The 12,696-nt window shown below is 42.1% G+C and overlaps 1 protein-coding gene across 1 annotated transcript in view; it reads right to left on the reverse strand.

The window, feature by feature from the left end:
* Positions 1-5,380: 5,380 nt before the first annotated feature.
* Positions 5,381-12,696, reverse strand: part of sh2b3 (SH2B adaptor protein 3) — a 30,981-nt gene continuing 23,665 nt past the window's right edge. Inside the window, exons 5-8 of the mRNA XM_056746528.1 lie at positions 11,758-11,843; positions 10,659-10,873; positions 10,232-10,403; positions 5,381-8,249 (exon numbers count right to left, since the gene is read on the reverse strand). Coding sequence (XP_056602506.1) covers positions 7,918-8,249; positions 10,232-10,403; positions 10,659-10,873; positions 11,758-11,843 — 805 coding nt within the window. The 3' untranslated portion in view covers positions 5,381-7,917. The remainder of the gene's footprint in view (positions 8,250-10,231; positions 10,404-10,658; positions 10,874-11,757; positions 11,844-12,696) is intronic.

The raw sequence follows: 12,696 nt of genomic DNA on the forward strand, positions 1-12,696 counted from the left end.
ACGTCACTTCACACCGCGCCGCGCACAGACCGGTCGACGTATGACGTTAAAGTTATTTAGTCGTAGATGTCTATGATGGTTGACGATGGTTGATTTTATGGTTGATTTTTGTAAGGGAAAAATTTAACTAATTCATAATTGATAATAAACTATTCATTCCCTCAAAAAGGAAATAATACTGCATTATTATTAAATTTAAATGATATTCATAAATATATATACAGTTTAAACAAGAACTGTATTTCGAATAATTACTAATGTACATTAAAATTCAATTTAAAAAGGGGGGGGGGGGTGTTTTTTTTAGAATTGTATGAAACATTGTTTTTGAGGGACATAACCCTCCATTCTTTCTTTAAATTATGCATTTGTGTCTCCAAAATAATTGTTCATAATGATATGTATATACGGTATACCTTATAGGCTACCCTTTTTATATGCAAGCTACTTTAAGCTACTTTATGTAGATTTTGATCAACACAGTTTAAATGAGTTAACTATTTTGGCATATTACAGTTGTTCTCGATTGCAAACACAAAATTCATGAAACAATTCAACATTTTCGGACAACTATAAACACGTTCTCAGAACAATACACCAAATTGTACAAACCCCACACACACATATCAGCCTTAATTTCCAAAGGTTTAATCATGTTCTCATTCAGGAAACATAATACACAATATAACGAACTGAAGTGTCAAGATGTAAACGCAAATAGCACACATTTATCCATCAGTAAACATTCCATAGCAAAACTGATGACACACCATTCAGAATCTCCGGATAATATCTATAGGAGCACAGGTTATTGTGCATCCTAGTATCATCTACTGGGCTCTAGTCTATACTACTTACTGTAAACATAAAGTTTAATTACAGTACACGGTTGAGAGACATTTCACTCTTCTGTATCCAGTATACTTTGGCACGCGTACACCCTCAAATTTGGGATTGTCAAGTTTACAAATGTGCATTTGTTTCTTTTTTGCCTGTTCCCTATTTTTGCAGTAAATATATACCGTTACGAAATTGGGCCAACGGTGCAGAGGATGCCATATTTTTTACATTGCCTTCTATTAACAAACCGCTTCACTGTTTTGTTTCCTTTATCTTCTCTGTCGCTTTGGATAAAAGCATCTGCTAAATGCCTGAATGTAAATGTTATTTGTGCAGTTGTGTACTGTGTACTTTGTATGACCAGTTCATGTTGTTCTTTGGTTTTGAACTTTTCGTGTCTTGTAAGATTATCTACTTTACAGTAGTATATTGTTTTATTTTTTCCATTTATAAGCTGTCAAATTATTCTCGAATCCCAGTAAGAGATTTTAGCAACCGTTTTTTTAATTGATCTCACCAGTGTCTAAGACTATGTTGTATTGTGTGTGTTTTTGAGGGCTTCTGTGTCATATCTGGAGGGAAGTTAGTTCCCTTTCTGTCGGTCTCTCGATGTTATGTAGAGAACGACAGATGGGGTTCGCCCTTGAGAAGCAGATCGACCCTACCTGCAGCGACCTTCCCCCGGGCGTCACGGCGGGTCCGGAGGTGTTAGAGATTTTTTCTAAAAAGGTCCTTTTCAGGACTGAGCATTCTCCAGTGCGGCATGTCCCGCTGTTCTCTTGGGTGCGCCACCCTCATCGAGGAGGGGGATGGACACGATCGCTTTGTTAGGTGTCTGGGCGTCCAGCAAGCTGAAGCAGCGTTCGTTGACACATCTTGCCCGCACTGCGGGCATATTGTCATTCAGAAGATGGCTGTCTTCCTACGGGAACCAGCCACCATTTCGTATGCTACCCGGGCCATGACATCGGTGGCTACGGCCCCGAAGTCCGCCTGTATTAGCAGCGTTAGTGATGTGGGGACCTCTGCGAGTGTAAACCCGCCAGCCAATCTGCCCGGCTGAACCTTGCGCAGATGAATAACACTGAGAAAGTCCGCTTTCTTGGTTCATCCATCTCGCAGGGTGGGTTGTTGGTTGTTGCGCCCAGCAGTTTTTGACGGTGAAGAAGCAGACAGTGGTGATTAGCCACATTTTACCACGCTGCGACTCGGCCGCCCAGAGGGATCCTAGATCTCGCGTGATGTCTGCTTCCCGGCAGCCCAGGACCCCTTCGACATCGGCTTCGGTTCCTGTGACTCCACAGGCGGCATCCCGGAAGCGGAGGTCGAGGGGGAAACCTCCACCACATCAACAACCTTCTCGAGAGAAGTGACACTGATGGGAAGACCCCAGGGAGAACAACATCGGGCCCGACCTTCACAGCTACGACTCTGATCGGTCGGTACGGGACAGCTCCTGCCTCGTCACCAAAGCCTTTTCAGGGCCTGGCGCCCACTTACTCACAAAGAGTTTTTCTGTTCCCCCTGGGTGTTCCTTCTAGCCGATCGCACACTCCACTGGGCTGTTCCCGGCAAACCCGACCTCACGCCCTGGCGAGGCGTTGGGTTGTACACACACGACAGCAACTACCGCTCTCAAACCGACAGTGGGTGCAGCTGTCCTGCCAGGCAGGTAAGTAGGCAGAGCCAACCTTACCTCCGGGGTCCCCCCGCGACATTTTTTGCTCCGCCAGCCATCGAACCACCCTCCGTGGGTATGGTGAAGCAGACCGACCCCTTGATCCCCCTGTCACAGTCCCTGGGAGCCCGAGAGCTGCCCGCACTGTCTCGGTGGCTAATGAGGACGGTCCGTCTCCGGCACCTAGACTGATTGGGACTCCAGGTCAACCGAGAGAAGGGCAAGCTCTCCCCAGTGCAGAGCATCCTCTTTCTCTGTATGGAACTCAACTCTGTCACCATGTCGGCGCAACTGTCCACAGTACGTGCCCAGCGGGTGTTAAACTGCCTGGAACATTCCAGGCAGACAGCGGTCCCCCTGAATCAATTCAGAGGCTCCTGGGACACATGGCGCCCTCGCCGCGTAATACCCCTCGGGTTGATGCACATGAGACAGCTCCAACACTGGCTTCAGAGTCGAGTTACGAGGAGAGCGTGGCACACTGGTAGCAGGAGCATGGTGATGACCCCCCGCTTCCGATGCACCATAACCCCTGGTCTTCCATTACTTTTCGATGGACTAAGGTCCCTCTGGGCAGGTTACAAGGCAAGTCGTGGTGACGACAGACGCCTCCCTGCAGGGGTGCGGTGCAGTGTGTAACGGGCACGCAGGCGGGGCGTTGGACGAACCCCCGCCTGTGCTGGCATATCAATTGCCAAGAGTTGTGGGCTGTGCTACTTGCACTGAGCAGGCTGCGGCCTCTCGTGCGGGACAAGCACGTGCTGGTGCGAGGACAGCACTATAGCTGTAGCATACATCACATCGTCAGGGTGGCATTCGCTCACAGCAGCTAACACAACTTGCTCAACGGCTCCTCTGGTGGAGTCAACAGGTGACCCTTTCCCTGCGGGCCACACACAACCCGGGCAAACTGAACTAGACAGCTGACGTTCTCTCCTCAGTTTACACCTCGTGGAGAGTGGCGACTCTACCCCACGCGCAGTCCAGCTCATTTGGATGCTGTTCGGGTAGGCCCAGGTAAACCTGTTCGCCTCCCGCAACACCACCATTTGCCCGCTTTGGTATTCCCTGTCCGAGGCAGAGCCCTCGGCACGGATATCCATGCGCACAGCTGACCGCGGGACGGCGGAAGCACACCCCCCCCCCGGGAGCCTCCTTGCACAGACACTGTGCAAGGTCAGGGAAGAGGAGCACCAAGTGTTATGGGTAACACCGCACTGGTCTAACCGCACTTGGCTTCAGAGTTGATGCTCTGGACAGCAACTCCCTCTGAACCATTCCCCTGACAGAGGACCGGCTCTCTCAGGGGAAGGACACGTTCTGGCATCCCAGATCAGACCTCTGGAACACCAATGTCTGGTCTCTAGACGAGTTGGATACTCCCCCTGTATGGCGGAGACCATCACCCAGGCTAGGGCCCCATCTACTAGGCGGTTACACGCCTCTAGATGGCGCCTCTTCTCGTCCTGGTGTCTCTCTCAACGAGAAAGACCCACAGAGGTGCTCGATCAGGATTGTGTTGTCCTTTTTACGAGACTGGAGACTAACATCTCCCCTCCACACTGAATGTGTATGTAGTCGCTATCGCCACTCATCACGACTCAGTTGATGGAAAGTTTCTAGGATGACACGACCTGGTCACCAGGTTCCTAAGGGGAGCAAGAGGGCGGAATCCCCCTCATCTCCGCTCCATACCCTCTTGGGATCCTAAAGTGGTCCTCACCCGAGTAAGACGGCCCTCCTGATGGCGCTCGCTTCCTTCAAGAGGGTAGGGGACCTCCGAGCATCCTCCGTGTCCCCGGATTGCCTTGAATTCGACCCTGGAAACTCTCATGTTATTTTGAGACCCAGGCCCGGATGCGTGCCCAAAAAGTTCCCACTTCTCCCTTCCGGGGCAAGGAAGTGACGCTTACCCGGTGTAAACCCGAGCCGTCCGTGAAAGGTTACCGGTCAGGGCTGTACCCATCTTTCTCCAAGAAAGCTCCGGAACCCCCCGACCACCACACTGGAAGGTTACAGTTTCGCGAAAGCATCAAGCTGACACGCCCAAGCCTGTTACCGTCGCTTCGCTACAGATTGTGACGCGATACAGCGTTGTGGCGTTTTCCATAGGCAACCCCATCTGTCGTTTTCGACACAACGTGGAGAGACCGACAGAAAGGGAAAGTCTTGGTTACGTATGTAACCTCAGTTCCCTGATGGAGGGAACGAGATGTTGTGTCCCTTATGCCACAAACACGTATCGTATTCTGCTGCAGTCGTGAGAGGCTCTCAGGCTCTTCAGAACAAGAGGTAGTTGAATACTGCAAATTTCATTCGCCAAATTTCATTGGCCTTTTCTATAGTAGTCAGAGTTTATTGGTTCTCAAGGGCGAACCCCATCTGTCGTTCTCGACACAACGTCTCGTTCCCTCCATCAGGGAACAGAGGTAACATACGTAACCAAGACATTTTTTCAACAAAGTTAAATGGTTCATTTTGACCTGTAAATAGGATGTTTGGGGAATTGGGTGGAATGCTATGGATTTGTGCTTACTGTTTTGAGAATACGAGGTACAATTTCAAAAAAATGTGTTAAAGCAATCGAGAGCAACTGTAACCTACAATGAATATTTGCAATAGACAACATGAAGTATCAATGAACTGCACTTTTGCGTATTCTTGGTTAGTTTTAAACTCTACATATACTGTAATGAATTTTTTACTTTTTGTTAGATAAGTAGCAACCACATGAATTAATACAATATTTATAAATGTACATTTACCTAGACTATAATATTAGAAATGGCATGCATGTACAATGGCTTACATTTTACAATTCATATAATTTACATATCATCATAATGAGAAAAACAAACTCAATGTTTTGAAATATTAGCTTTATTTTTCCTAAAATATCAAATATACAGTTGATATAATTTAATATGCATACTACATGGAAGGTAACATGCGTTTTATCAGAAAGCCGTGGTTAATCTAGCTGAGGGTAAAGCTCAGGGGTTTACAGTGCTCTCATAAAAATCATAGTAATAACAGTATAGAGAGAGAAGACGTACATTCAATAGCTGAACTTTTAGGGACTTCAGATGGGGTAAATCTTTGGCGGTAAAACACTGAAGTTGTACAGACCAGTGGTCCAGTTATGGGCCTGCACGAAGTGGCATAAAGAACACAAAGCACTTATTACCACACAATCCAGCTTGTGTTGCGTCTGATAGTGTCAGATATGTGACACTGAATCTGTTCATATTACAAATAATGTTAGAAACCACGTATTTGCATAAAAACAAGTGTTTTGTAATGACATACCGACATTCTGAGTCATTTGCAAAGAAGCATATTAATTGAAACAATACTTTGCTGAATTTAGCACATCACTTATTAGTGGACGTGCATGTCAATGACACAAAACTCCATCGGTTCAATACTGTCCAAAAACAAGTCCACCTGGAACACACAGTCTACATAACAATCCGAGGTAGTGATACACAGGTACAGTTCACGCTTTCTTTCATATCGTGTTAAACTAAATATATTTATAGAGTGTAAAAGTCGGTTGCTTGTTCTTTGCCACAGTGGTGAGAAACGGACACAGACTTCTGGAGTGAAGCAAATGACAAGGAGAAGGAAAACAATGTTATTTGTTTGGACAATGAAATGACAGTTTTGGAATACGGGTCAAGAACACATTGGGAGAATCTCACAAAATCGTTTAAAAATAAAGAATTGTATATTGGATCATTTCCAAGTTGAATCAAGTCCTAGTTATGTTTGACTTTTTTTAAAACAGTGATCACTATAACGCATAATGATAAAAAACTATTATTATTAATAATAATAAATAATCTCATTCTTTTTACTCTAATGCCAAAAAGTATTTGTTGCACTGTCTATAAATAATTAAATTACAGTCAATTTTATTATAACCTAATGGAAAACAAGATCTTCTAATAATGTTATAATTCATAACAGTAATGAGAATTTAAAATTCTTGGAAATAAAGTTACAATCATTGTGGTCCTGAAATCAATTCCAATGTCAAATTAATGAGATTCACCCAACTATGTATGAGCGAGATATAAAGTCATATGGGTATCTGTGGTTAATACAGATCTGACTACAGTGTTAGTGTTAAGCCACAAAAAAGAAATTCACGACTAATGAAAGAAACACACAAAGAGTTGTCAAAACGACGTTTCAGTAAAGCGATTACTGAAAAACGGCAAATAGCTTAAAATCACTATTTACGGTGTCAGATTTAGTAGCTGTTAATGTAAAAGTAGTATTTCTACAGCTTATTGCCATGAAACACAAGAAAGGCTTAACGTGTTAAAACGCAAGACTTAGGAAAATATAGCTCGTTATAAAATGTGACATGAACTCAGGCCTAACTTCAGATATTCCTTAATCTGATAATTTTTATCTTGGTCAGTTGATTTATAAACCTAGCGTAGGACCTCTAGAATCTTAAACGAAATGTTTTAACTGTACTACAGTTAGGCCTTGGCTATGTGATTTTAATATGGTCAATATATACATTTTTTACACACAAAACATAGAAACCTGTGTATTACTACAACTGGACATAAAATCACCAATCTAAAAATGTACTTGCATGTACGGCCTCATCGAAACACAAGCAGAACTTTTGTGTAAATTGTTTGCAAGAGCTTTAGGTACAATACAACAATTTTCTCAAGAATTGTTTACAAATTTACACGGAAATGAATTGTCTTTGTGTTGTATAGATGAGGTCATGTTTGTTCATGTGTGTAACGCTTCGTTGTTTAAGGGTGCTTTCACACTGCGTTCTTCTGACGTCATTGTTTGGATTTCTTCTTTTGGATTTTCTCGAGGTTTGCTGATTCTGGTGGAAAACACGGTCTCACGGTCTGCATATACATACATATAACAAATGTAAATGGGATTTGTTGCATGTCAAAAACACAAGTGTGGTTTATAAACAAACCTATTTTATGTCTTTTAAATGTGTTCATGTTTTACTTCATGAAATTCAAACCAGGTCTGAAAACATCGTTTCTATAGACTCTAGTCGAGGTTGTTGTTGGTGGTTGTGTGTTTCCAAGCCTCTAAACGACTTACTGACCAGCCATCATGAAACTTTCCTCAGAAGCTCTCTCAAACACATCTTCTGCATCCCAGCGGGATGCTTCTCCCGCTTCTCCTTTCTACTTTCATTACTCTAAAATAAACACATTTTCCAACTCTAGTGAAACATCTGTACAGTTGTCAGGCGTCTTAGAAGGGCAGGTTTAGGTGTTGTGCGTCTCGGCCTGGAGTCTCGCACCAATCCTCGTGCGGCTTGGCTGCCATACGGTCTGGATCCAGGTGGAGATCTAGACCGGTTTTCCGCTTCGGTTATCTTCTCTGATTCCCTCTCAGAAGAACATGTATTGGTTGTCGATCGCTCTCTTGCGTCCCCTGTCAGGCGGCTCTAGTTCATAGTCAGAGTCTCGGCTGGGCACTAGAGGCGGTAAGGGGTTGGGGTGGCGGAGTAGGTTTCTGCGACCAACCGACTCACTCCGGCGCAGGGGTACAGGACGATCGGGGAGTGATGGAGGAGTGTGATGCGGGACATGGGCTAATGCTGACAGGGCCATGGAGGGGCTGGAGCCTGGAAACAAATCCAGGCTACAGTGAGCGAGACTGGGCTCGGAGCTCCAGCGAGAGAAGGGGACTAACACAGGAGAGCCAAGAGCCGAATTCTGACCTAGGGAGACCGAGCAGATAAAATGCTTTTTTAACACAATAGTACGGCAACACACAACCTATCGCACCAGCAAAACGTATCTTTACTATGTGTTCTTAATAAATAAAAACCATCATGACAAAATACTGTTCTTAACATATTCAACTCTTGAGTAAAATAAATGTTACTGTTATTTGAAAAAGCCCATACTTTTTTGGTAACTTCAGTATGAAGTTCCTGATTTCGATTTTTAACCGAATTTGTAGTTTTGTAAAATTATAGTTTTGACCTCGATTTAATAAAAGTAAATACCCAAAGTCCCACAGGGGGCACTGTCTTCATAATAACCATCTGCATTCAAGGAGAGTGTTTGTGTGAGAACAAAGTGTGTATACATGTGTTTATACACGCTGTGTGATAAAAGAGCACAATGTGAAAAAAATAAAAAGGAGCCATGTGAGCGTATTTTCAGTTTGTAAGGATGGGAACTTCAGGAAACTTTGAAAAGATGATATGTGTTTGTTTGTCATATGCATGTGTATATGAATGTGTGCATGTTCCCTGAGAACTAGTAAACTCATTTAAATCACAAAACACGGGAGGTAAATGGATCTAGTGTTTGTTATTGTGTGAAAATGTTAAATTGCGCAAACATTTTCTTGTTTGCTTTAATAACTGCTATGCAACAATTTAAACTATTAAAGTTGTAATTGATAAATAATTTTATACGTCATACAAACTAGCTGAAGATAATTTATACATTTTTAATATTTTGATTGGTAACTTAAAAATCTGCAGCACATGGTTTGCACTAAACAATAAGAATGACAGTCCGACCCTCACTGATGGAAGGGAATGAAACTAAGCTACTGAATCAGCCTGCTAATCATCTCATAATGCTGAGAGTGACACAATGACCTGTGAAGAAATCAAAATAATTATATTATCATAGGGATACAAATATGTTTTAATAAAATAATGCCAAGTCAGTTTCATTAGCAGTAAATTTTTAACCGATTCACTGTTTCGGTCTCTTTCGGTTGTTTTTAAAAACATTCTTAACCAAAAAACATTACTGTGCATGTGCATCTTGAGACAAACTAAGTCCGGTCAACCACATCTCTCACAACATTCAAAAAACTAATTAAAACCCATCTCTTCTGTGAACACCTGGCATTCAAATGAAAAAAAATCTAACCCTCTCTCTTTCTCTCAACAGGTAGTGGTCTAGCTTTTGTTGAAACAAGTGACTTTGTATTGGCACCTATTGTATAATTGCTCCAGTATGACATATCGCTTCTTGCTCCCTGAACTCTCTGTAAGTCACTTTGGATAAAAGCCTCTTCTAAATGACTAAATGTAAATGTAATTTAAGGGTCTGTTTCCCGGACATGGATTAGTTTAACCAGGACAAGGGCTTGGTTGAATTAGGATGTTAAAGTCGTTTTTTAAAAACATTCTTAACAAAAAAACAGTACTTGTCTGCATTTTGAGACAAAGCAATCACACTGATATATTTTAAGATATCTCCGTGTAAGTTAACTAACATTTAACAGAACAATGTGGAGATTTTAAAGGTGAGGTGGCAAATTTCAACCTATAGCTCACTCCACCCCTCCCTTTCGAAGAACTACGATGGCTACATAGAACTAAGATGTTGTCGCGTTTTCACTTCTTTCCTGATGGAGATAATATATTAACGAAACGCTCTTTGTGGAGCAGTTTGTCCTTTACGGCTTCTTTAGAAACAACATGGCGAATTCCATGTAAGGGGACCCGCGGTTTATGTAGATAGAAATAACTAATTCTTAGGTAATAAAAACAGAACGCTTCATTATGTAAGCTCTTTATAAACCTCTGAAGACATAGCTATGTATATTATAATGCATTTCTCCAAAAAGACTACAGACTGTACCTTTAAGTTAGTCTTGGACTCGGCTTAAGCCCTATCCCGGAAACTGCCCGTAAAAGATATTAAAATATGAAATTTTGGGTTGCCTCACCTGTGTGGGTGGGGTTTACTCGCACGTAATTGGCCAGCATGACATCACATGCGGCTCCACATTCTAACGGGATGGGACAGTTGCGAAAATGACTGAGCATGTCCATGACTGACGGGAAACGCAGGTGCTGCACACGACACTGACCCCACTCGGTCAGAGACAGACGCAAATGCTGTAGAAAATAATATCATAGCAGGGTAAGAGAAATAAAATACAGACATACCGAATTTCTTTCATACATTTACGGAACACAGATCTTTACTTCACAACAGTAAAGATCAAAACTACATTCTGTAGAAACAGCAGTCGAACAACAGCATCTGTTTAATCCTGATATAAACATTCTGTTATTATCAATAACATAGTGCCATATCGAAAAACCCAAAACGCTGCCACGAGTCATAATGAGGACGATGGAGGTCATTACCTTCGCTCTGCCCTGGTAGTTAAATGTAAGCACGTAATCTCCTCTACGCGTCTCGCTCTGTCTGACCAGGAAGTTCCCGTGACCACTGACCCCGGCATGCTGCACAAGGTAGGCGGCCCGCACACGTGATATGGGCCCGTGGAACCATGGGTAAGAGGACAGGAAGTGATCCGTTTTATTGTAGGCGTGCTCTGCTAGGCCAAAAACCAGAGAGCCTGCGAAGAACATAAAAAAAGGGTGCAGATGTCTTTATAGGAACATCTGAAACGTTAATCACATTGTCGAAAGCTCTAGCATCACCTAGTCTGTTTATAGAAATAAACAGCATTTGCAATGTGAAATGTGTCATATTTATGAGTAAAACACTGGAAATTAGGATTAAAATGCTAAAAGACTTGACAACATCACGGAATTAAAACCAATTTTTAATGGAAGAACGTACTATAACAGTTTAATGAAAGATTCAAACTATATTCGTAAGCAGTAATCTTTATATTTACATTGTAATTCAATTAATTACAATTTTTACTTCTTGGTTTTGAAAGGGAAACTTTTCTCAGAAACTTAGCGGTCTGTGTGAGAATGGGTGTCTGCATATATAAGCAAAACATATCTGTGGCGGTGTGAGAAAGATAGTGGCGATGTGAATGTGTGTTTGCACGCGTGTTTTTAATGCTATTCTTTAGGGACAAATTGTTTCCAGACCGTCCTAAATCTGACAAAACCTCCTTAGGGACAGTTAAGGACATCCTCGACAGGAAAATGATTCATACATACAGTTATAAATACGTTTTTGTAGTATATCATTTTTTTAAACTAAACTGAATGAATAGGAGAAGCCTATATATTTAAAATTCTATTTATATATATATAAAATAGATGTTATAAATAAATGTTATGTTATATGCTCGTGTTCCTTTAGGTCAATTAATTCAGCATCGTGTTGGCAGCACAAAGGCTGTGGGATTGAACCCCAGGGGACACACCCGAACTGATCAAATGTACATATTAATTGCAATGCAAGTCAGTTTGGATAAATACGCCCTGCCAAATGTAGAAACTCTATACACAAAATATACACAATGTGTGTGAGACTCACTCTGGCTGCTGGGCTCTGCGCTCCCTCTGCTAGCTACATTGAGTGAGTCACTCACAGGAAACGGATCTCCAGCCACGCTATCTGACCTGGAATCACACAAACACACACCCACGTAAACACTCTTTAAATGGATAATGAAGAATTATTACAGACATTTGTAAAGCTTTCATTAATAACAATAACTGATAACATCAGTTTGTTTAGACCTGCATACAAAGCATTTGGACATGCAAGACGCTTAAAGGAAAACTTCAACCAAAATAAAAATTCAAATGTATGACTTTCTTTCTTCTGCAGAACACAAAAGGAGATATTTTAAAGAATATTTGCATCCAGACATCACCGGCCCCCATTGACTTACACTGTATGGACACAGAACCACTAAGACATTTCTCAAAATATCTTCTTTTGTGTTCCACAGAAGAAAGACTCATTCGGGTCAGACTGACATAAGGAGAATTAATGATGAGGTTTATTATATTTTTTTGGGTGAAGTCATCTTTTAATATTGTATGAGCGTTACATAAGACAACAAGTTAGTGCTGAGAAAAAGAGACTTACACATCAATTCACATCATACAAGAGCAACCAACAATACTTGTGATGCAGCAAGGCCAAGATTCAAGAGTAAACTAGTGCAGTACAGAAGCTAGAGCAGAAGTAAAAAAGCAAAAAAGTTTTAGAAAAATACAATTTCCTTACAGGAAGTGACACAGCTGTGCTTGTAATGGTTTTAAATGTTAATTGTGCACCCCTTAAGCACACTACAGGAATAGTTGTGAAAGACATGTCAGTAAGCGTTTCTAAACATAACTAACAAATACAGTAAAAAAGGCTGAGTGAAAGATGGGGGGTTATGGGGAAGCTGCGGGAGGCAGCAGTACAAAAGCTTTTGGTTCGATTCAGGAAATGTGTTTTAATTCGGGGAAAACAAAAAAC

This window comes from Triplophysa dalaica, chromosome 4, assembly GCF_015846415.1.
Source record: "Triplophysa dalaica isolate WHDGS20190420 chromosome 4, ASM1584641v1, whole genome shotgun sequence".
Lineage (NCBI taxonomy): Eukaryota > Metazoa > Chordata > Actinopteri > Cypriniformes > Nemacheilidae > Triplophysa > Triplophysa dalaica.